The sequence below is a fragment of the Saimiri boliviensis genome, chromosome 11, assembly GCF_048565385.1.
Source record: "Saimiri boliviensis isolate mSaiBol1 chromosome 11, mSaiBol1.pri, whole genome shotgun sequence".
NCBI lineage: Eukaryota > Metazoa > Chordata > Mammalia > Primates > Cebidae > Saimiri > Saimiri boliviensis.
The window spans coordinates 30904856-30929093 of record NC_133459.1 but is presented as its reverse complement, the minus strand read 5'-3'; the positions used below and the strand labels follow the sequence as shown (position 1 = coordinate 30929093).

Sequence of the window (24238 nt, the reverse complement as noted above, 5' to 3'; positions counted from 1 at the left end):
GTTGCCCAGGCTGGAGTGCAATTGCGCCATCTCAGCTCACTGCAACCTCCGCCTCGTGGGGCTACTCTGTCCATAGCCAATTGCAAATGACCCGTCTTGAAAACAAGGATTAAAGGGGAAAGTTACTGCAAAAATAATTTCTGGGGCTATCACTTTGCAAGGTTGATTCTTTCAAAGTAATAGAACAGAGGTCGAAAGCAGAGTGGAATCATTTGGGCTCAAATTTCTGTTTCACCACTCTCTCCTGCTGGGTATGCATAGCAAACCTGTCAGTCTGTCTTGTCGGTAGCATGAAGGGAATAAGAGCAGCCATAACCTGGCCAGGTGTGGTGGCTCACACCTGTAATCCCAGCACTTTGGGAGGCTGAGGCAGGCAGATCACCTGAGGTCAGGAGTTCGAGACCAGCCTGGCCAACATGGTGAAGCCCCATCTCTACTAAAAATACAAAAAGTTAGCCAGGTGTGACAGTGCACACCTGTAATAACAGCTACTTGGGAGGCAGAGGCACAAGAATTGCTTGAACCCAGGCAACAGAGCGGGACTCCATCAAAAAAGAAAAGAAGTGGTATTTGTATTATTTGGTTGGCTCGCTGCATATGCTCCTAATCAGTCCCAGATGTCAGCTTTGTCTTATGACACTAAGAGATGGGGGGAGGAAGGGTTCACTCCTCTCCAGGGTGAAGATCAGACTTAGTTATTTTCTGTTGCTCAGTCTTCCTCCATACCCCATCCTACTTCACTAACCCCACTGGTCCTGGATCATCTCTATTTACCTCCCTCTCCCCAATCCTTCATCTTTAGTCTTTTTCCTAAAAATGTCTGAGTTTGGTCCTCCCTTGCCAGAAGGCTCTCCCCGTGTCTTCATCCACAGTGGTCTCTTTCCATTTGGCCTCTCTGGCAGCTGCCTCACTGCTCTCTGCATCTTCTTTGTTACCAGTTTTCTTTCAAAGCTCCTGGGTCCAGATCTTTCAATACCCTCAGTGGGCCCCTTCCGCCTTCTTGCTTTGGCTTGTGCTTCTCCCCAAGTCTTGGCTGTTGCTTTGCACAGTGGGTATGCTAGGTCTCCTGAGACGAAGTTCGAACATCAAGTTCTTTTTTTTGAGACAGAGTTTCACTCTTGCTGCCCAGGCTGGAATGCAATGGCGTGATCTCAGCTCACTGCAACCTCAACGTCAACCTCCCAGGTTAAATGATTCTCCTGCCTCAGCCTCCCAAGTAGCTGGGATTACAGGCATATGCCACCACACCAGGCTAATTTTGTATTTTTAGTAGAGACAGGGTTTTTGGTTTTTTTTTTGGTTTTTTTTTGAGATAGAGTTTCGTTCTTATTACCCAGGCTGGAGTGCAATGGCACGATCTCGGCTCATCGCAACCTCCGCCTCCTGGGTTCAGGCAATTCTCCTGCCTCAGCCTCCTGAGTAGCTGGGATTACAGGCACGTGCCACCATGCCCAGCTAATTTTTTTTTTTTTTTTTTTTCAGACGGAGTTTCGCTCTTGTTACCCAGGCTGGAGTGCAATGGCGCGATCTCGGCTCACCGCAACCTCCGCCTCCTGGGTTCAGGCAATTCTCCTGCCTCAGCCTCCTGAGTAGCTGGGATTACAGGCACGTGCCACCACGCCCAGCTAATTTTTTGTATTTTTAATAGAGACGGGGTTTCACCATGTTGACCAGGATGGTCTCGATCTCTCGACCTTGTGATCCACCCACCTCGGCCTCCCAAAGTGCTGGGATTACAAGCTTGAGCCACCGCGCCCGGCCCAAGCTAATTTTTTTTTTTGTATTTTTAGTAGAGACGGGGTTTCACTATGTTGACCCGGATGGTCTCGATCTCTTGACCTCGTGATCCACCTGCCTCGGCCTCCCAAAGTGCTGGGATTACAGGCTTGAGCCATCGCGCCCGGCCGAGATGGGGTTTAGCCATGTTGGTCAGGCTGATCTTGAATCCCTGACCTCAGGTGATCCATCCACCTCAGCCTCCCAAAATGCTAGGATTACAGGCGTGAGCCACTGCGCCTGGCCAAACATCACATTCTTTTTTTTTTGAGACAGAGTTTCGCTCTTGTTACTCAGGCTGGAGTGCAATGGCGCAATCTCGGCTCACCACAACCTCCGCCTCCTGGGTTCAGGCAATTCTCCTGCCTCAGCCTCCTGAGTAGCTGGGATTACAGGCACGTGCCACCATGCCCAGCTGATTTTTAGTATTTTTAGTAGAGATGGGGTTTCACCATGTTGACCAGGATGGTCTCGATCTCTTGACCTCGCGATCCACCCGCCTTGGGCTCCCAAAGTGCTGGGATTACAGGCGTGAGCCACGTAGCATGTTTGCGCCCGGCCCAAACATCACATTCTTAATTAGCCTTCTCTGACACTGAGGCAAAACTAAATTGGTTTCTCCCTTTAAATAGAACTCTTAAGTAGGACTTTGTCTTGTTCCTCTTTTATTCTAGTGCCCTGTACAAGATCTGACTGGAAATAATGTTTGCAAGAAAAAGGAGAAAAGTTATCACTGCTCGAGTGGCTGTCACCCTACTACCCAGGGCTGCCCACCCAGATTCCCAGAGGGCATACCTGGGGCTGGAAACTCACTCCCTCCATTTCTGCAGACACCTGTATGAAGTGAGGATTCAGATGTACTCCCTGTGGTCTGGGGTCAAAAAAGCAACAAAGACTCTGGAACCCACTCTGTGTCCTCAATGCCTTGGCCATCTGTGGAGTCCCAGAGCCTGCAGCTGTGGCAAGGTGAGCCCCACGCCTCCTCCCCTGGGGATTACCCCTCTGCTCAGCATCCTGACCTGTCTTCCTCCTCCTCAGCCCTGTTTCTGTGCTGGACCTGATCACCTGAGCCTGCAGAAGCCGCATGGGAACGAGTGTGACGAATAGTGACAGGAAGGGAGGACAGAAGCCTCTCAGCCACCTGCTTCAGCTAAGTCCCCACCCTAAGCACTGGCTTCTTGGACAGCAGCTGAGATGTTCCTGAAACCTCTGCAGGCCCCTTAGGATCTTTACACCTTGGATGAGGGTGCCTGCAACCCAGGTTAGCCCAAAGTACTGATGGTCTTACGTGTGAAGTGTCCAAAGTATAGGGAGGTCTCTACCATAGGCATCAGCTTGCTGGGGTGTCAGTGGAAAGGAAAAATGATGAAATAGACCCCACAAAATATCTGACCACAACCCATTTATTACCAAACTAATTTATTTCTTAGAGTTCAAAACTTTCTGGGAGAAGCTTCCCTGGCCTGGATGAAGATCCAGGTTTTTTTTTTTGTTTTTTGTTTTTTTTTTGAAACGGAGTTTCGCTCTTGTTGCTCAGGCTGGAGTACAGTGGCTCATGACCTCGGCTCACCGGCAACTTCCGCCTCCCAGGTTGAAGCAATTACCCTGCTTCAGCCTCCCAAGCAGCTGGGATTATAGACATCTGCCACCACACCTGGCTAATTTTGTATTATTAGTAAAGACAGGGTTTCTCCATGTTGATCAGGCTGGTCTCAAACTCCTGGCCTCAAGTGATGTGCCTGCCTTGGCCTCCCAAAGTGCTGGGATTACAGGTGTGAGCCACCACGCCCAGCCAGAGATCCAGCTTCTTAAGCCTCAAACTCAAATTCGAAATATTGTGGGTCGAAGTAGTGGATACGGACGTAACCATCTTCGCCACCGCTGCTGTAGCTGGAAAAAGATAGCCAGGGACCAGTCAGGTGACTGCTCTGGGAAAGGCAGGCCTGCAGGGCAGGGCACGAGGAGGCAGAGACCCCAACCCAGGCTTAGCTCAGCTGCTTCACTGGGGCCCTACCTCTTGCCATCAGGATGGAAGGCGACACTGTTGATAGGTCCAAAGTGACCCTTGACTCTTCCAAACTCCTCTTCAAAGGCCAAATGGAAGAACCTGGAGGAAAAGGGACACAATTAATTCACTTTCCATCTCCTTCTAAAGCACTTTGGAGGTAGCGCTCCCCAAATGTAAATTATTATTATTTATTTATTCATTTTGAGATGAAGTCTCACTCTGTCACCCAGGCTGGAGTAGCTGGAGTACAGTGGCACAGTCTCGGCTCACTGCAACCTCCACCTCCCGGGTTCAAGCGATTCTCCTGCTTCAGTCTCCTGAGTAGCTGGGATTATAGCCATGTGCCAACACACCCAGTTTATTTTTGTATTTTTAGTAGAGATGGTTTCAGCATGTTGGCCAGGCTGGTCTCGAACTCCTGGCCTCAAGCAATCTGCCTTCCTTGGCATCCCAAAGGCTGGGATTACAGGCATGAGCCGCCACGCCTGGCCTCAAATGCAAATTATATCACAAAAAATAAAGCAGAAGTGGAGGCGTGGCAGATCATGCCTGTAATCCCAGCACTCTGGGAGGCCCAGGCGGGCAGATCACTTGAGGCCAGGAGTTTGAGACCAGCCTGATCAACATCTCTATAAAAAATACAAAAAACAGCCAGGCGCAGTGGCATGTACCTGGAATCCCAGCTACCCAGAGGCTAAGGTTGGAGTATCGCTATTGCTTGAGCCCAGGAGGTTGCAGTGAGCAGAGATGGTGCCACTGCGCTCCAGCCTGGGCAACAGAGTGAGACCCTGTCTCAAAAAATAATAATCATAAAGCAAAAAATTGAGATAATGAGAATTGAATGTGAACAAAAATAAGATGAAGTTGGGAGCTGGGTGCTGTGGTTCACACCTGTAATTCCAGCTCTTTGGGAGGCTAAGGCCAGAGGACCATTTGAGCCCAGGAGTTCCAGGCCAGCCTGGGCAACAGAGTGAGATCCGATCCTTTTTTGGTTTGATTCTGCAGCCTCAAGCTCCCAAGTAGCTCAGATTACAGGCACGGGACACCACGTCTGGCTAATTTTTTTTATTTTTAGTAGAGATGGGGTTTCACTATGTTGCCCAGGCTGGTCTCAAACTCCTGACCTCAGGTGATCCATCTGCCTAGGCCTCCCAAAATGCTGGGATTATAGGTGTGAGCCACTGCACCTGGCCAGAGACCCTGTCTCTTTTTTAACTTTTGTATTATAAGGGGAAGACTGGACCCAAATGTCTGCCCGAATATACAGCTAATACTTATAGAGTGCCTATTACGTGCTGGGCAGTGCTTAAACAGCTCAATAAATATTAACTGAATAATCTAATCTGCATAATTTTATGGTAAATATATTATCATTGTTCCATTATACAGTAGAGGAACTTTGGGCATAGAGAAATACAGTGAAGGCCAGGGACAGTGGCTCACACCTGTAATCCCAGCACATTGGGACACCAAGGTAGGTGGATTTCTTGAGGCCAGGAGTTCAAGACCAGCCTGGTAAATGTGGCAAGACCCTATCTCTACTAAAAATACAAAAATTAGCCCAGTGTGATGGTGGGCGAATGTAATCCCAGCTAGTCAGGAGGCTGAGGCAGGAGAATTGCTTGAACCCAGGAGACAGAGGTTGCAGTGAGTAGAGATCACACCACTGTACTCCAGCCTGGGCGACAGAGTGTGACTCTGTCTCAAAAAAAAAAAAAGGCACACTTCATGAGATTTCAATTTGGAAGAGCTCTCTTCCTCTTTACCTGGCCTCAAACTTGCCAATCCTGGTGGAGGTTGTGGTTACATCCATGGCTTCCTGACCACCGCCCAGGACCACCTGAAGGGAAGAAGAAACTCTAGATGGGCCCAAGTCCATTTTCTATTTTTCTCCTGCCACATAAATTTTTAACATCTCACACAGCTCAATGGGAGGATACCAAAGGTAGGGGATAAGCAGACACCTCCACCACCACCTGCCGCTTCCCTGGGGCCACTCCATCCTTCCAGCTTTGTCACTCCTCTCTGCTTGACAGCACTTCCTCCAAATTGCTTGCAGCCTAACTTCTAGACAAACAGCTAGATCTGGGAAGCTTTCTGAGGCTTTGGCAGGAAGGCTGGGTGGGGTTCTCTTACATGGTCATAGTTGGGGGAGAGGGCAGCTGAGTTGACAGGACGTTCTGTCCGGAAAGTCTTCTGATGTTCAAGTGTTGTGGAGTCAAAAAGCTGGAGAGAGAAGGCAGGGGGGAAATCTGTAAACAGCCTTCCTGAAGGAAGTCAGGCCAGGTGAGGTGTGCAGCAGGAGGGAGAGAGCAGCCCTGCCGGACCCCTGCCCAGGCTCACCTTGGCTGTGTTGTCCTTGGATGCGGTCACAAACATGGTCATGTCCCTGGATAACTGGATGTCGTTGATCTGCCGCGAGTGCTCCTTAACATTCACCAATACCTCTCCAGACTGGGGAAGAAGAGTGAGACTGACTGGTCCCAATCCCTAATAATCTCAGTTCCCCAGAAACCTAATCACCCAAATTAGAAAGCTGAGACAGCATGGACTTTACGTTTTCCTCACCCCTCTAATCAGTCATCCCTAAACATCCAGTGACTGTCCAGTACTGTACCCCTATGCCTGTTGGCTAGTTCAGGTCCATTCTCCAAACTGTAACTGCAAAAGCTGTTGCAAGGAAATCTGACTTTCCATAACCCTCTAAAGATTCCCTACTGCCTGAAGGAAAATCAAAACTCTTTACCTCCTCACACTTAAGGATGTGTAAAATCTATTCCCTGTCCTCCATCCCCAAGACCACATCCCAAGGGTTCTTGAAGACTCCATACTTCCTTAATTCTGTGTCTTTGCTTTTGCTCTTCCCTTTGCCTGTGGGATGTCCTTTCCTTCCTGCTTGAAGCTCCATTTATTCTCCAGGGTTTAATGTACACGCCACCTCCCTGTGACAGTGCACCTTCAACACTTGGTTGAGACTTCAATGGTGGCACAAATCACAATCTGACTCAGGTGCTAGCTGTTTGCAAGTCTGTCTCCCCCTGGGGCAGGGACTGCATCTGATTTACTTCTTTGTTCTAGGAGCCCAGCACAGGGCATTATACTCAGTGGTGGCAGGAAAATGCTCATTGTGATCCTTATTTATTTAATTTAATTTATTTATTTTTGAGATGGAGTCTTGCTCAGTTGCCCAGGCTGGAGTGCAGTAGTGTGGTCTTGGCTCACTGCACCCTCTGCCTCACAGGTTCAATGGATTCTCCTGTCTCAGCCTTCCAAGTAGCTGGGATTACAGGCACCTGCCACCATGCCTAGCTTTTTTTGTGTGTGTGTTTTTAGTAGAGATGGGGTTTCACCATGTTGGCCAGGCTGATCTTGAACTCCTGACCTCGTGATCTGCCTGCTTCAGCCTCCCAAAGTGATGTAATTACAGGCATGAGCCACTGTGCCTGGCCCCTTATTTATTTTCTTGAGACAGGGTCTTACTCTATCACCCAGGCTGAAGTACAGTGGCACAATCATGGCTCACTGCAGCCTCAGTCTCCCAGACTCAAGCAATCTTTCAGCCTCAACATCCTGAGTACCTGGGACCAGAGGTGTGCTCCACCAGGCCCAGCTATTTTTTTTTTTTTTTTTTTTTTGAGACAGAGTGTCGCTCTTGTTACCCAGGCTGGAGTGCAATGGCACGATCTCGGCTCACCGCAACCTCCGCCTCCTGGGTTCAAGCAATTCTCCTGCCTCAGCCTCCTGAGTAGCTGGGACTACAGGCACACGCCACCATGCCCAGCTAATTTTTTTTTGTATTTTTAGTAGAGACGGGGTTTCACCACGTTGACCAGGATGGTCTCGATCTCTTGACCTCGTGATCCACCCGCCTCGGCCTCCCAAAGTGCTGGGATTACAGGCTTGAGCCACCGTGCCCGGCCTCCCAGCTATTTTTTAATTTTTTTTTTGTAGAAACAGGGTCTTCCTATGTTGCCCAGGCTGATCTCAATCTCCTGGGCTCAAGCGATCCTCCTGCCTCGGCCTCCCAAAGTGTTAGGATTACAGGTGCAAGTCACTGCGTCCGGCCTGTGATCCTTATTATCATGTCCTGAGTACTTTGTGACAATTTTTCAAACATGGTATCATTTGATCATTGAACCATTTTACAGATAAGCAGGGTCAGAGAAGTTATGTAACTTGCCCAAGACCACATAGCTAGAAAGTGGTGAAATCTATTTTTGAATCTCACCCTTGCTTTTTAAAAATTTTTTTATTAAGCTTTTTCTTTTTAGAGACAGGGTCTCACTGACACCCAGGCTGGGGTGCAGTGGTGCGATCATAGCTCACTGCAGCCCCAACTCCTGGACTCAAGAGACCCTCCTGCCTTGGATCCCAAAGGCACTGGAATTACAGGTGTGAGCCACAGCACCCAGCCCCACCCTTGCTCTGAATTACTGTGCTATCCTGCCTCTTATAAAGAACCATTCTGGGGCCGGGAGCGGTGGCTCATGCCTGTAATCCTAACACTTTGGGAGGCCGAGGTGGGTGGATCACCTGAGGTTAGGAGTTCAAGACCAGCCTGGCCATCATGGTGAAACCCCATCTTAATATTTAAAAAAAAAAAAAAAAAAAGATCTATTACGATAGGCACAGGCCCCCTGTAGCCCCTTACCTTGGCACTATACTGGTTGAGCTCTCCACTCTCATGGCCAGCGATGATGCACTCTCCCAGGGGTCCCCAAACGGCACTGGTGATTTTAGAGTCATTGCAAGGGATCTTCATGTAGGGCTCATTGTTGTCTGTGTGGGGCAGCAGCTGTTAGGCCCTGGGCTCTAGAGCTGCACCCTTCACCTCAACCCCAGCCCTAGCCCCAGCCCTCACCAATCTGGCTCGGATCCCGAAGGTCAAAGAAGCTCACAAAGCACTGGTAGCCCATCTGCTTGTCCGTGGAGAACATGATGATGTTGCCCCCGAAGTCAAAACCGCAGGTCCGGACAGCTGAATTGGTCTTGAGTAGGGCCAGCTGCTTTCCTGGAGACAGGCAGAGTCTGGGCTACACCATCCATTGTAGTTGTAGGGAGGACATTCTGAAGAATGCTATCATCACATCTGACTGTTTCTCTTGCTTCACTGACCCAATCCACCATTGTTCTCTTCTGCACTGCTACACTTTGGCTCAAGTATTTTAACTTTTTTTTTTTTTGAGATGAAGTCTGCCTCTGTCACCCAGGCTGGAGTATAGTGGCGCGATCTTGGCTCACTGCAACTTCCACCTCCTGGGTTCAAGCGATTCTCCTGCCTCAGCCTCCCGAGTAGCTGGGACTACAGGCGCTCACCACCACGCCTGGCTAATTTTTGTATTTTCAATAGAGACGGGGTTTTACCTGTTGGCCAGGGTGGTCTCAATCTCTTGACCTCGTGATCCACCCGCCTCAGCCTCCCAAAGTGCTGGGATTACAGGCTTGAGCCACTGGGCCCAGCCTTTTTTTTTTTTTTTAAACAGAATTTCACTCTTATCGCTGAGGCTGGAGTGCAATGGTGTGATCTCAGCTCACTGCAACCTTTCAAGTGATTTTCCTGCCTCAGCCAAGTAGCTGGGATTACAGGTGCCCGCCACCATGCCCAGGTCATTTATGTACTTTTAGTAGAGACAGGGTTTTGCCATGTTGGCCAGGCTGGTCTCGAACTCCTGACCTCAGTTGATCACCTGCCTCGGCCTCCCAAAGTGTTGTGATTACAGGTGTGAGCCACCATGCCTGACCAAGTATTTTAACTTCTTACCCAGAGTCTCTCCTTAGACATCCTGCTAATGTGGCACTGCTCATACGTAGACTGCAACATATCTGTATCACCATCAGACTGCACTCCTCCACAGAAAGACCTGATCTCATCTCCTTGCATGTCCCCAGTACCCAGCATAGACCTGGCACAGAATGGGACACTCAGTGAGTATTTACTAAACAATAGCTTAGGCTAGGGGCAGTGGCTCATGTCTGTCATCCCAGCACTTTGGGAGGCTGATGCGGGCAGATCAGGAGGTCAAGAGTTCAAGACCAGGCCGGCCAATATGGTGAAACCCCGTCTCTACTAAAAATACAAAAAATTAGCCGGGTGTAGTGGTAGGTGCCTGTAATCCCAGCTATTCAGGAGGCTGAGGCAGAAGAATCGCTTGAACCCGGGAGGCAGAAGTTGCAGTGAGCCGAGACCATGCCATTGTACTCCAGCCTGGGCACCAGAATGTGACTCCATCTCAAAAAAGAAAAAAAAGAGACCAGCCTGGCCAACATGGTGAAACCCCATCTCTACTAAAAATACAAAAATTAGCCAGGTATGGTGCCACAAGTCTGTAATCCCAGCTATTCAGGAGGCTGAGGCAGGAGAATCGCCTGAACCCAGGAGCCCGAGGTTGCAGTGAGCTAAGATTGTGCCACTGCACTCCATCGTGGGTGACAGAGTGAGAGATTCTGTTCCCCCCCGCCCAAAAAAAAAGAAACAAAAAAAAAAAATTAGCTGGGCGTGGCACCATGTGCCTTTAATCCCATCTACTCAGAAGGCTGAGGCAAGAGAATCACTTGAACTCAAGAGGCGGAGGTTGCAATGAGTACTGGGTGACAAGAGTGAAACTCTGCCTCAAAAAGAAAAAAAAGGCCTGGCACAGTGGCTCAAACCTGTAATCCCACACTTTGTGAGGCTGGGGCGGGCAGATCACTTGAGGTCAGAAGTTCAAGACCAGCCTCATCAACATGGAGAAACCCTGTCTCTACTAAAAATACAAAATTAGTTCTGAAAAGAATCTGGATAGAAATAAAAGAAAAAAGAGCTGGGCGTGGTGGCTCAAGCCTGTAATCCCAGCACTTTGGGAGGCTGAGGCAGGTGGATGACGAGGTCGAGAGATCGAGACCATCCTGGTCAACATGGTGAAACCCCATCTCTACTAAAAATACAAAAAATTAGCTGGGCATAGTGGCACGTGCCTGTAATCCCAGCTACTCAGGAGGCTGAGGCAGGAGAATTGCTTGAATCCAGGAAGCGGAAGTTGCGGTGAGCCGAGATTGTGCCATTACACTCCAGCCTGGGTAACAAGAGCGAAACTCCGTCTCAACAAAAAAAACAAAAAAAGAAATAAAAGAAAAAAGAAAGAAAATAAATAAATAAATAAATAAATAAAAAATACAAAATTAGCTGGGTGTGGTAGTGCATGCCTGTAATCCCAGCTACTTGGGAGGCTGAGGCAGGAGAATCACTTGAACCCAGGAGCCCGAGGTTGCAGTGAGCCAAGATTGTGCCATTGGGATCCAGTCTGGGCAATAAGAACAAAACTCCATCTCAAACAAAACAAAACAAAACAAAACACCTTAACAGGCTCCCCTGTACCTCCCACTGCTCTCTGACCTTGCTAAAACTAAACAGACCTCCACTCTTGCCTGCTCAAGGACCTCCTCAGCCTGCCACATTCTACAGAACAACACCAAGCTCCTGAGTTTGGCATTCAAGACCTGTTCTGGCCTTAGCCTGACTCTCCAGCCTCATCTTTTCTATGACTGTGTATATCACCCTCTACCCCCACTCCACCAAGAAGCAGGAATTCCAGCTAGATTAGATGACTTGTACAGAACACTCTCCACGCTTTCACTCCTGCACGTGCCAAAGTGATGACATCTTTACCTTTTTTTCTTTTTTTTTGAGACAGAGTCTCACTCTTGTTGCCCTAGCTGGAGTGCAATGGTGTGATCCCAGCTCACTGCAACCTCTACCTCCCGGGTTCAAATGATTCTCCTGCCTCAGCCTCTCGAGTAGCTTCGATTACAGGCATGCACCATCACACCCAGCTAATTTTTTTATTTTTATTTTTTTTGTTTTTTTTTTTTGAGACGGAGTTTCGCTCTTGTTACCCAGGCTGGAGTGCAATGGCGCGATCTCGGCTCACCGCAACCTCCGCCTCCTGGGCTCAGGCAATTCTCCTGCCTCAGCCTCCTGAGTAGCTGGGATTACAGGCACGTGCCACCATGCCCAGCTAATTTTTTGTATCTTTAGTAGAGACGGGGTTTCACCATGTTGACCAGGATGGTCTCGATCTCTCGACCTCGTGATCCACCCGCCTCAGCCTCCCAAAGTGCTGGGATTACAGGCTTGAGCCACCGCGCCCGGCTTTAATTTTTTTATTTTTATTTTTATTTTTTTTAGTAGAGCTGGGGTTTCACCATGTTGGTCAGGCTGGTCTCGAACTCCTGAGCTCAGGTGATCCGCCTGCCTCGGCCTACCAAAGTGCTGCGATTACAGGCATGAGCCACTGTCCCAGCTTATTTTTATATTTTCATTGTTTTTAAAGGGAAATGAACATGGTCTGGTCCAGCTATTCGTCAGAATTTTTCTTTTTTTTTAAAGCTTCTTGCAGAGCAGGGCTAACTCATAGGCAGCATGCCCAGAGTCAGCCTAAATGTTATTTTATCTTATTTTATTTTGAGATGGAATCTTGCTCTGTCACCCAGGCTGGAGTGCAGTATAAGTAGCACGATCTCGTCTCACTGCAACCTCTGCCTTCCGGGTTTGAGCGATTCTCCTGCCTCAGCCTCCTGAGTAGCTGGGATTACAGGTGGGCCCCATCACGCCCAGCTAATTTTTCTATTAGTAGAGATGGGGTTTCACCATGTTGGCCAGGCTGGTCTTGAACTCCTGACCTGGTGATCCACCCACCTCGGCCTCTCAAAGTGCTGGGATTACAGGCGTGAGCCACCAAGCCCAGCTGTGATGACATCTTTTCTCATCTTTCTTATCATCTTGTCTCTTATTCCCTAGACTGAAAACTATCTATGGATTTCATCTCTATTTTCCTAGGACCTGTTTACTCATGACCTGTTTACACTGTAGGTTCTCAATATTTGCTAAAAAGTGAATGAACCCAGCTTACCTGTTTCGCAGTCCCAGAGACGACAGCTGTTGTCAGCTGAGCCGGTAAGGACATGCTTGGTGTCCCCTGAAGAGTTGTTAAGAAGCATAACAAAGTTCACCTGAGCCCTTGTCCTCTCATCTCCCTGTTCAGCCCCAAAGAGCCCTTCTTCCCCTCTTTTTTTTTTTTTTTGAGACGGAGTTTCGCTCTTGTTACCCAGGTTGGAGTGCAATGGCGCCATCTCAGCTCACCATAACCTCCGCCTCCTGGGTTCAGGCAATTCTCCTGCCTCAGCCTCCTAAGTAGCTGGGATTACAGGCACGCGCCACCACGCCCAGCTAGTTTTTTGTATTTTTAGTAGAGACGGGGTTTCACCATGTTGACCAGGATGGTCTCGATCTCTCGACCTCGTGATCCACCCGCCTCGGCCGCCCAAAGTGCTGGGATTACAGGCTTGAGCCACTGCGCCCGGCCTTCTTCTTCCCCTCTTACCTCCTTAGCCAGAACTGGAACTTGTCCTGAATGTTTCCTCAACCAGCGAAGAGACCAGGGAGTAGGAGATACCATTCTCTAGGCCAGGCGTCCCCAAACTACGGCCTGTGGGACGCATGTGGCCCCCTGAGGCCATTTATCCGCACCCCCACCCCCCGCACTTCAGGAAGGGGCACCTCTTTCATTGGTGGTCAGTGAGAGGAGCACAGTATGTGGCGGCCCTCCAACGGTCTGAGGGACAGTGAACTGGCCCCCTGTGTAAAAAGTTTGGGGACGCCTGCTCTAGGCCCTCAACAGCACCCCCAACTCCCAACTTCCAACTCAGCCTCTCCACTGCTGGCAGACCCTGGCAGCATGGATTCAGAGCCAAAACAAGGATACAGTCAGCGTCCACACACCACACAGCTCCAGTATGGCCCATGTAGGTGCCCAGCCTCTCGCCATTCACAGAGTACCACACGTTGACGATCTGGAAAAGTCAAACACAGGATGGTACACGTCCCAGTAAAGCAATGGCTCCTATTTTGCCCCAAGAACCCTCAGCAGCCTATAGCCAGGCTGATTCTGCCCTCTTCTGCTCATTTCTTGGGAAATAGCAGGGAGCTGGTAAAAAGACCAACTCCTGGATTCTCCTCCCTTCCTGAAGATAAGCACCAGAGAAGTCTGGCGCCTTGCAAAAGCATGCTCATTTGCTAACCACAGCTCTCCTGGGACTCCCAATGGCTCCAAAGAGTAAAAGGCCAAATTGAGCTCCAGTCCAGAAAAACAGTATCTTTGATGTCTTATCCAAGTGGGAGCAGATTGGTAGTAGGGAAGACTGGGTTCCAGTGCCTGCTATGCCACTGTCTCACTGTATGATCTCAAATACATTGCTTCTCTCCCCTGAACTTCAGTTTTCTCATCTTGAAAATGGCCAGGACAATAATTTTTCTTCAGGCCGGGCGCGGTGGCTCAAGCCTGTAATCCCAGCACTTTGGGAGGCCGAGGAGGGTGGATCACGAGGTCAAGAGATCGAGACCATCCTGGTCAACATGGTGAAACCCCGTCTCTACTAAAAATAAAAAACATTAGCTGGGCATGGTGGTGCGTGCCTGTAATCCCAGCTACTCAGGAGGCTGAGGCAGGAGAATTGCCTGAACCCAGGAGGCGGAGGTTGTGGTGAGCCGAGATTGCGCCATTGCACTCCAGCCTGGGTAACAAGAGTGAAACTCCGTCTCAAAAAAACAAAATAAAATAAAATAAAAATAATAAAAATTTTTCTTCAATAGGTAGCTGTGAGGCTCCAATAAAATAATGTCTAAGGAATTTAAAATATAAGTGACTAACATTCATTAGGCACTCAAATGCATAGGTGCTCTGCCAAGCTCCTTACATTATCTCATTTAATGCTAAAGACAATCCTATAAGTACCCAGTTTTATAAAAAGGGAAACTGCAGTTTAGAAAGGTTAAGTAACATACTCAAAATCACACTGCTAGTAGATGTAGGAGTCAGCATTCACATCAGGTTTGTCTGACTTCAGAGCCCCCACTTTTAACCACTAGTTAACTTCCTCCGTATGGAGGTGCCTCAAAAGGCAGTATCACGAGGGACTGTTTTGCATTGAGTAGCAGGATGGGATTGACTGAAAATGAGATTAGAGACACCCTCAGTTAAGTCCCCTGTGTCTGAATAACACAGCCTGCACCTATCCTGGTAGAAAGGTTAGATCATCCCCCGAAATGTCGCATCCCGTTCTCTGGGGAAGCTGACCCTCATCCTCATCCCCTTTCCACAATGGTCTCTTGCTTTTCTTTTTTTTCTTTTTTTTTTGAGACGGAGTTTCGCTCTTGTTACCCAGGCTGGAGTGCAATGGCGCGATCTCGGCTCACCGCAACCTCCGCCTCCTGGGTTCAGGCAATTCTCTTGCCTCAGCCTCCTGAGTAGCTGGGATTACAGGCACGTGCCACCATGCCCAGCTAATTTTTTTGTATTTTTAGTAGAGACGGGGTTTCACCATGTTGACCAGGTTGGTCTCGATCTCTCGACCTCGTGATCCACCCGCCTCGGCCTCCCAAAGTGCTGGGATTACAGGCTTGAGCCACCGCGCCCGGCTGTCTCTTGCTTTTCTTGGGATGCAGCGGCACGATCTCAGCTTACCAGGTTCAAGTGATCCTCTCGTTTCAGACTTCGAAGTAGCTAAGCCCAGAGGCTCGAGACACCACATCAGGCTCATTTTTTTGTGTAGAGATGGGTCCCACTATGTTGCTCAGGCTGGTCTCTAACTCCTGGGTTCAAGCGATCCTCCCCTCTCAGCCTCTCAAAGTGTTGGGATTACAGGCGTGAGCCTTTGCACTCGGCCAAACGAGTTCTTCCCCACCTTTTCCGGTACTCTCGCCAACCAACCCCCGGGATGTCCTCTCTCTACTTCTCAAAATGGGCCGTTTCTTTGGTTCCCCCAATAGGCAAAACTGGCATGTTCACCCATCTTCCTGGCATAAGGAACTCGCCCCTCCCGGGCCCCCTCCCGAACCCTCCCTTCAGCCGACGCTCACAGGGTCCTTGGCCACAGTAAAGAGGAGGTCTCCTTCGCGGTTATACTTAATCTGCGTAATGGACCGCTCATGGCCCTGCAGCAGGATCGGCTTCTGTGGGGACAAGACGGTAACATTAGTGCCCGGAATTGGGTCCCGGCCTCAGCCCAGGACCCCCACTGCAGTACCCCGAACTCTGGAACTCACCATCCCGGCGACGACTCGAAGACCGCAACGTGAGTAGCACCGGAAAAGGCTTTGGAACTACTTCCGGATTGTGGGTCTCCGCCCCCTCGCTCCCGGAAGTAGAAGACGGCAGCGTTGCCATGGCGGCGTCTCTGGGTAAGTAACCGGTCCCGCCTCTCCATGGATTTCTCGAATTCATTTAGAATTCATTTCCTGCTCCACGTCCCCCGCACCCAACCCCAACCCCTGCTGCAACCCCAGAGCCGGACTCCTGGATTCATCTCCTCAGCCTCCCGGGGCCTTTCCTAACCGCCAGTCGCAGCCGAAGCGAAGAAAGCGAAGGAGGGAAGTGGGGGCGGCTAGCTGGGAATAGGAAGCCAGGAGCGGGCGGGCGGCCATTTGGGGTGGGGGTCAGGGTGACTCAGTCGTCTGCATTCAGGGCAGGTGCTGGCTCTGGTGCTGGTGGCCGCTCTGTGGGGAGGCACGCAGCCGCTGCTGAAGCGGGCCTCTTGCGGCCTGCAGCGGATTCGTGAGCCGACCTGGGCCCGACAGTTGCTGCAGGAGATGAAGACCCTCTTCTTGAATACTGAGGTGCGTCTGTGAAAGTCCCCGCCCTCGGGGGAGTTGCCGCCAAGAATTTGGTCTTTGGAGTCAAACAGGTCTGTGTCAGCCCCACCACTTACTAGAAACTCTCCAGAGTCACTTGTCCTTCAGTTTCGTCCTCTGTAAATGGCGATTATAATAATAAACATCTGATAGGGCGGTTGCGGGAATTAGGTGAGATACACAGAGCACTTAGCACTGGGCCTAGAACATAGTAAGTGCTCTATCTATGGCTACCATCATTCGTATTTTATTACTGTGATTCCTCCAGTTATGTAAGGCAACATTTGTGAGCCTTTGCAGAGGGAGGGTTTGGGGCTCAAATTGGCCCTGCAGGAGAGGAGTTCAGAGGAGGGAGGCTGTATATGGAGGACTTGGGGAAGGCTTCCTGGAGGGGCTGACATTGGCCTCAGGGCCTTGCAGGGTGGGAACCAACAGACGTGAGGGAGAGGTTAGCTTGAGCAGAGGCACAGAGTTCAGTCTGTTTCCCTCTTTGTCCTGGAAGGGTCCTCCTTAGAGGGCCCAATGTTCTCTGGGTCTTAGAACCCTCACTCCCTCCAAGAAAAGGCATATGCTAGAAGCTCAAAGAAGGCAGTGCTGCTTATTCAGGCCTTCACACTGATGCAGGTTTCTCTTCTTTCCAGTACCTGATGCCCTTTCTCCTCAACCAGTGTGGCTCTCTTCTCTATTACCTCACCTTGGCATCGACAGGTGGGTCCTGGCTTGGAACTGTTCTGCTTAGTGTTTGAGGCCACCTGGAAGAGTGATTTGTTGGGTAGAACTTGAAACACCTCATTCCCATCAGTGAGAGAGTGCTGACTAGCCTTAGTTCCCTCCTAGTGTCCTCTTCTCTGAACAAGAAGGGCACAGTGGGCTGGTTCAGAGTATGTTGCTAGGCACTGGGGTTGGTTTGAAGCCTGGCAGTCTTGTGTGACAGCGGACGAAGAGGGAAGGTTCATTCTGCTTTGCCAAGTGCTGGCTTTCACACTCTTGGTTCCACTGTGTGCTACCTGCCTGACCATGAGCAAGTTCCTCATTTGAGCTTTGGTTTGTTTTTGTTTTTTGAGACAGTGTCACTCTTGTGGACCAGGCTGGAGTGCAACGGCACTATCTCAGCTCACTGCAACCTGCGCCTCCCGGGTTCAAGCGATTCCCCTGCCTCAGTCTCCTAAGTAGCTGGGATTACAGGCATGTGCCACCATGCCCAGCTAATTTTGTAATTTTGTAGAGTTGAGGGTTTTTTGTTTTTTTTTTTTTTTTTTCCTGTATTTTCAGTAGTGCTGGGATTACAGGTGTGAGCCACCACACCCAACCTGAGCTTTGGTTTTATACAGTTGGCTTCATAGCATTGTGAAGATTAAATTTAATCCCAGCACTTTGGGAGGCTGAGGTGGGAGGATCACGAGGTCAGGAGTTCAAGACCAGCCTGGCTAACATGGTGAAACCTATCTCTACTAAAAATTTTTTTAAAATAGCCAGGCGTTGTGGTGCGCACCTGTGATCCCAGCTACCAGGAGCTGAGGCAGAAAAATCAGAAGAATCGTTTGAACCCAGGAGGCGGAGGTTGCAGTGAGCCAAGATCACATCATTGCACTCCAGCCTGGACAACAGAGCGAGACATCATCTCTTTTTTTCCTTTTTTTTTTTTTTTCTTTGTAGCTTACTGGTTCTATCTCTAGAGAGACTTCATCTCAAAAAAAAAAAAAAAAAAAAAAAAGAATTAATGAAAAACATCTAGGAGAGTGTCTGGCGCACAAAGCTCCATATACATAAATTTCTTTATCTTTGAAAATGAAGTTGCAGGCCAGGCGCAGTGGCTCAAACCTGTAATCCCAGCACTTTGGGAGGCCAAGGCGGGTGGATCACGAGGTCAAGAGATCGAGACCATCCTGGTCAACATGGTGAAACCCCGTCTCTACTAAAAATACAAAAAATTAGCTGGGCATGGTGGCATGTGCCTGTAATCCCAGCTACTTAGGAGGCTGAGGCAGGAGAATTGCCTGAACCCAGGAGATGGAGGTTGCGGTGAGCCGAGATTGCGCCATTGCACTCCAGGCTGGGTAACAAGAGCGAAGCGAAACTCCGTCTCAAAAAAAAAAAAAGAAAAAGAAAACAAGAAAAGAAAATGAAGTTGCAGTCCAGGCTTGGCTTGGTAGCTTGGCCGGGCATGGTAGCTCATGCCTGTAATCCCAGCACTTTGGGAGGCCAAGGCAGGTGGATCATGAGGTCAGGAGATCAATACCATCCTGGTCAACATGGTGAAACCCCATCTCTACTGAAAAAAAAAAAAAATATATATATATATATATATATATATATATATATATATATACACACACACACACACACACACACACACAATATTAGCCAGGCATGGTGGTGCATGCCTGTAATCCCAGCTACTCAGGAGGCCAAGGCAGAAGAATCGCCTGAACCCGGGAGGCGGAGGTTGTGGTGAGCTGAGATCGAGCCAGTGTACTACAGCCTGGATAACAAGAGTGAAACTCTTAGCCGGGCGTGGTGGCTCAAGCCTGTAATCCCAGCACTTTGGGAGGCTGAGGCGGGTGGATCACGAGGTCAAGAGATCGAGACCATCCTGGTCAACATGGTGAAACCCCGTCTCTACTCAAAATACAAAAAATTAGCTGGGCATGGTGGCGCATGCCTGTAATCCCAGCTACTCAGGAGGCTGAGGCAGGAGAATTGCCTGAACCCAGGAGGCGGAGGTTGCGGTGAGCCGAGATCGCGCCATTGCACTCCAGCCTGGGTAACAAGAGCGAAACTCCGTCTCAAAAAAAAAAAAAAAAAAAAAAAGAATTTGAAAGCCTCTGGGCTCATGCATTCACTGCTGTGGAAGAATGCTGAACCCTTGGCCAGCTGACTACAGCTAGCCATTCACCAAGTTTTAATCACATTACAATATTAGGATCTTTTTATTTCATCACCCTCTCTGCCTGTATCTTTGAATATCCATCCTTTCCAATAACCAGAACAATAGTCACTATTTATGAAGCATTCACTTTAGCCAGGGACTAACCATGCATTATCACAGTTCATGTTACAACAACCCAACAAAAGAAATGGTATACTGTGATCACTATTTTACATGTGGGGAAACAAGGTAAGTGTTTGAATATCCTAACCAGGATTACAAGGGAGCTCAGATCTGCCTCACTCTGATGTCCTCACTCTCCCATTGCACTATGCTGCTTCCTTCCCCCATCTACTGCTGCAAACCAGACCTTAGCAGCCATGACACTCCTTGTAAAGTATGTAAACTTAAGAAGGCAGCTCTGGGCAAGGCACAGTAGCTCAGGCCTATAATTCCAGCACTTTGGGAGGCTCAGGTGTGCAGATAACCTGAGCCTAGGAGCCCAGCCTAGGCAACAACAACAAAAATACAAAAATTACCCAAGCTTGGTGGTGTGTGTGTGTAGTTCCAGCTGCTCAGGAAGCTGAGGGGGGAGGATCACTTGAGCTCAGGAGGCTGAGGTGGGAGGATCACTTGAGCTCAGGAGGTAGAGGCTGCAGTGAACAGTGACCTCACCACTGCACTTCCAGCCTGAACAACAGAGTGAGACCATGTCTCAAAAACAACAAAAATGAAAAACAACAAAAAAAGAAAACAACTCTTTGTAGGTGGGGTTGTTGTATCAACTTCTTAGATGGGTAATGCCTCTATGCTGGGGCCTCCCAGGGGATGAGGAGCAAGACAGTTCCCTTCTCTGCCTCACAAAGGCAAGGCCTGGGAGTGCTGGGAAAGAATGTGCTGAGGAGCCAGTGTGAGTATCTGGTCTGCAGTTGAGTCCTTTTACCATGGATAATTCAGCTGATTTGTCTGTCTTTTTTTATGTGTATGTGGCTCTTTTTTTAATATGATAAGAACACTTAACAGGAGATCTACCCTCAACAAATTTTAAGTTAACTCCATTAGTCTTTTTCTTTTCTCCCATACCTTTTTTTTTTTGTTTTTTGAGACGGAGTTTCGCTCTTGTTATCCAGGCTGGAGTGCAATGGCGCGATCTCGGCTCACCGCAACCTCAGCCTCCTGGGTTCTGGCAATTCTCCTGCCTCAGCCTCCTGAGTAGCTGGGATTACAGGCATGCACCACCATGCCCAGCTAATTTTTTGTATTTTTAGTAGAGACGGGGTTTCACCATGTTGACCAGGATGGTCTCGATCTCTCGACCTTGCGATCCACCCACCTCGGCCTCCCAAAGTGCTGGGATTACAGGCTTGAGCCACCGCGCCCGGCCCCCCCTTTTTTTTTTTAATGGAGTCTGGCCCTGACACCTAGGCTGGAGTGCAGTGGCTTGATGTCGACTCACTGCAACCTCCCATCTCCTGGATTCAAGCAGTTCTCATGCCTTAGCCTCCCAAGTAGCTGGGGTTATGTGCCACCAAGCCTGGCTAATGTTTGTATTATTTTTTTCTTTTTTGGTGCCTGCTTTGTTCCTTCATAATTGTTTGTATTTTCAGTAGAGATGGGGTTTTAGCATGTTGGCCAGGCTGGTCTGGAATTCCTGACCTCAAGCAGTCCTCCCACCTCCACCTCCCAAAGTGCTGGGATTAACAGGCATGAGCCACCACGCCCAGCCAACTCCATTACTCTTTTCCAAGTTTGCTTATTGGCAGTCAGCCCCTTGGAACTTCAAAATTAAGGAACAGATCCTGGGCTATGATACCCTCTCTCTACACCATAGGTCCAGCCCAGTGTCCTGAACAGGTTACCTGGCTTCTTTCTTCTGACACTTTCTTTTAACTCCCTAAGGCCTGAGCCTGGGCTGAAACAGAAACAAAATGTGCTTCACCTGATGTTCTGCTTTGTCCATATCCATTTAATTCAATAAGAGTGCAGACTTTGGAGTCAGACAAACCTCAGTTTAAATCCTCAACTTGCCTTAGTTTCCTTTATGCAAAATGGTGATAATCCCTTCCTTGCAGTGTTATGAAAATTGAAATATGTACAAAGAGCACCTAGGCCATGGTATATGCTTAATAAATGGTGGCTATATGGCCAGGTGTAGTGGCTCACTACATAATCCCAGCATTTTGAGAGGCTGAGGTGGGCGGATCGCCTCAGGTCAGGAGTTTGAGACTAGCCTAGCCAACATGGCAAAACCCTATCTCTACTCAAAATGCAAAAATTAGCACGGCATGGTGACAGGCACCTGTATCCCAGTTACTCAGGAGGCTGAGGCATAAGAATCCCATGAATCCAGGAGACGGAGGCTGTAGTGAGCCAAGATCACACCACTGCAGTCCAGCCTGGGTGACAGAGCAAGACTCCGTCTCAAAGAAAAGAAAAAAAAAATGGTATCTGTGCTTGGTGTCACTTGACTCTCTACTGTATCCTTTGGGATTTGGGTGCCTGCCTATGTGTCCAGATGGCCTTGAAATCTCACAAGTTCTTTTTTTTTTTTTTTTTTTTTTTTTTTTTTTTTTTGAGACGGAGTTTCGCTCTTGTTACCCAGGCTGGAGTGCAACGGCGCGATCTCGGCTCACCGCAACCTCCGCCTCCTGGGTTCAGGCAATTCTCCTGCCTCAGCCTCCTGAGTAGCTGGGATTACAGGCACGCGCCACCATGCCCAGCTAATTTTTTGTATTTTGAGTAGAGACGGGGTTTCACCATGTTGACCAGGATGGTCTCGATCTCTTGACCTCATCATCCACCCGCCTCTGCCTCCCAAAGTGCTGGGATTACAGGCGTGAGCCACCACGCCCAGCCCACAAGTTCTTTTTTTTTTTTTTTTTTTTTTTTTTTTTTTTGAGATGGAGTTTCGCTCTTGTTACCCAGGCTGGAGTGCAATGGCGTGATCTCGGCTCACCGCAACCTCCGCCTCCTGGGTTCAGGCAATTCTCCTGCCTCAGCCTCCTGAGTAGCTGGGATTACAGGCATGCGCCACCATGCCCAGCTAATTTTTTGTATTTTGAGTAGAGACGGGGTTTCACCATGTTGACCAGGATGGTCTCAATCTCTTGACCTCGTGATCCACCCGCCTCAGCCTCCCAAAGTGCTGGGATTACAGGCTTGAGCCACCGCGACCGGCTACAAGTTCTTAATGAGTGCAAAGACCATTCTGATTATCAAACCAGGCTGGTACCAGACCTCAGAGTCCAGGAATCCTGGGGAATGCTGGAATCCTGGGGAAGCACTGAACGTGGAGTCAGGATATTTGGGTCTGAGTCCTGAAATGTGCTGTGACTTCATCTGGAAGATAGGGTTATGATACCTTTTTTAAAGATATGAAATAATGATGATGATGATGGAAGTGTCTTGTGTTTAGAAAGGCATTTTTTGCATCTCAGGGATTCTTTTCATTCTGACCACCCAGATCTGACCCTAGCTGTACCCATCTGTAATTCTCTGGCCATCATCTTCACACTGATTGTTGGGAAGGCCCTTGGAGAAGATATTGGTGGAAAACGTAAGTCAGGCTACTGCAAGTGTGGGACGCAGCTATTTGGACCTCAACATACCTGTATTAGTTCCTTCCCGGAACCCATCTCCCTGGAATGGGTGAGGACAGGGCCTCTTCCCATCCTGCCTTTTCCTCTGCAGCTGTCCTGCTTCCTTGTGGCCATCGGAGTTCCCTTCCCCTGGACAGTCTGGGGACAGAGGCTGGGGCGGGACCCAGGACCAGACCCCATCTGAGTCCTTTGTACAGCTCTGTGCCAGCTCCTACTGGCATGGCTGAGCTCGGAACCCCTTGATTTCTGTCCATTATCCCAGGAGCAGTCGTTGGCATGGTGCTCACCATGACAGGAATTTCACTCTGCATCACAAGCTCAGTGAGTAAGACCCAGGGGCAACCGCCTACCCTTTGAGTGGGCCGAACCCATCTCCAGCTCTGCTGCCTCCTGGAAGCCCCTGGGCCATGAAGTGCTGGCAGTGAGCAGATGGACCTAGCACCTCCCCTCTCTGGCCTCAGCTTCCTCCTCTTACGGGGATAACAGCTACCTCATGGATCACAATAAGAGAACAAGAGTGAAAGGGTTTTGTAACCTTCAAGTGCTGTTCAGCCACTGGGATTTAGCACAGGAGCCTCGACGCTTCACCCTCAGCAACCTTTCTGCCCCAGCAGCTCTCTTCCTGCTGTCATCTCAGGCCCCCAGTTCAGCCACCATTACTGTGGCCTAATCTGGACTATCATGGCAGCCGGTTCCACGGACTGCAGAACCCCAGCTGCATGGAAAGCCAGCTACAGATGGAGCCAGAAAGCAAACAGGAGACCTCCAGGGCTCAGAGCGCCTTGGCTGGCAGAGGGGTGGAACTGAGGGGAAGAAGGTGCCTCAGAGTGGCAGATGCAGAAGATGAGCTATGAGCCTTGCCTGCCCCACCCATGAGGTGGGCAGAAATCCTCACTGCCAGCCTCTCTTTTTTTTTTTTGAGACGGAGTTTCGCTCTTGTTACCCAGGCTGGAGTGCAATGGCGCGATCTCGGCTCACCGCAACCTCCGCCTACTGGGTTCAGGCAATTCTCCTGCCTCAGCCTCCTGAGTAGCTGGGATTACAGGCAGATGCCACCATGCCCAGCTGATTTTTTGTATTTTTAGTAGAGACGGGGTTTCACCATGTCGACCAGGATGGTCTCGAACTCTCGACCTCGTGATCCACCCACCTCGGCCTCCCAAAGTGCTGGGATTACAGGCTTGAGCCACCGTGCCCGGCCCTGCCAGCCTCTCTTAAACAGGTAGCAGCTGTGAGCCCCAGCTCCGCCTGACTCCAGCACCCAGCACAACACCTGGAGAGTAGTAGCTGTCAATAAATCTGTGGTAAACAGAGGTTAATAA

At 49.5% G+C, this 24238-nt stretch overlaps 2 protein-coding genes and 1 pseudogene across 3 annotated transcripts; 2 read left to right on the top strand and 1 right to left on the bottom strand.

The window, feature by feature from the left end:
* The window catches only part of LOC141580440 (myotubularin-related protein 9-like), an 8735-nt pseudogene extending 5550 nt beyond the window's left edge, over positions 1-3185 (top strand).
* On the bottom strand, positions 3162-15930 carry EIF3I (eukaryotic translation initiation factor 3 subunit I). The gene is made up of 11 exons (XM_039474272.1): positions 15864-15930; positions 15678-15770; positions 13525-13612; positions 12673-12738; positions 8646-8795; positions 8436-8563; positions 6128-6238; positions 5921-6010; positions 5551-5624; positions 3791-3883; positions 3162-3666 (listed from the first exon to the last, which is right to left on the bottom strand). The coding sequence occupies exons 1-11, from the start codon at positions 15864-15866 to the stop codon at positions 3585-3587; spliced, it is 978 nt and encodes a 325-aa protein (XP_039330206.1). The 5' UTR covers positions 15867-15930; the 3' UTR covers positions 3162-3584.
* On the top strand, positions 15928-24238 carry TMEM234 (transmembrane protein 234). Of its 2 annotated transcripts, XM_010348136.3 has the most exons (5): positions 15936-15998; positions 16282-16433; positions 17090-17156; positions 22781-22873; positions 23179-24238. In XM_010348136.3, the coding sequence occupies exons 1-5, from the start codon at positions 15983-15985 to the stop codon at positions 23271-23273; spliced, it is 423 nt and encodes a 140-aa protein (XP_010346438.1). In that variant the 5' UTR covers positions 15936-15982; the 3' UTR covers positions 23274-24238. The 2 variants fall into 2 exon arrangements, with proteins under 2 accessions (XP_074236554.1, XP_010346438.1); XM_074380453.1 differs by having other exon boundaries at positions 15928-15998; positions 22781-23262.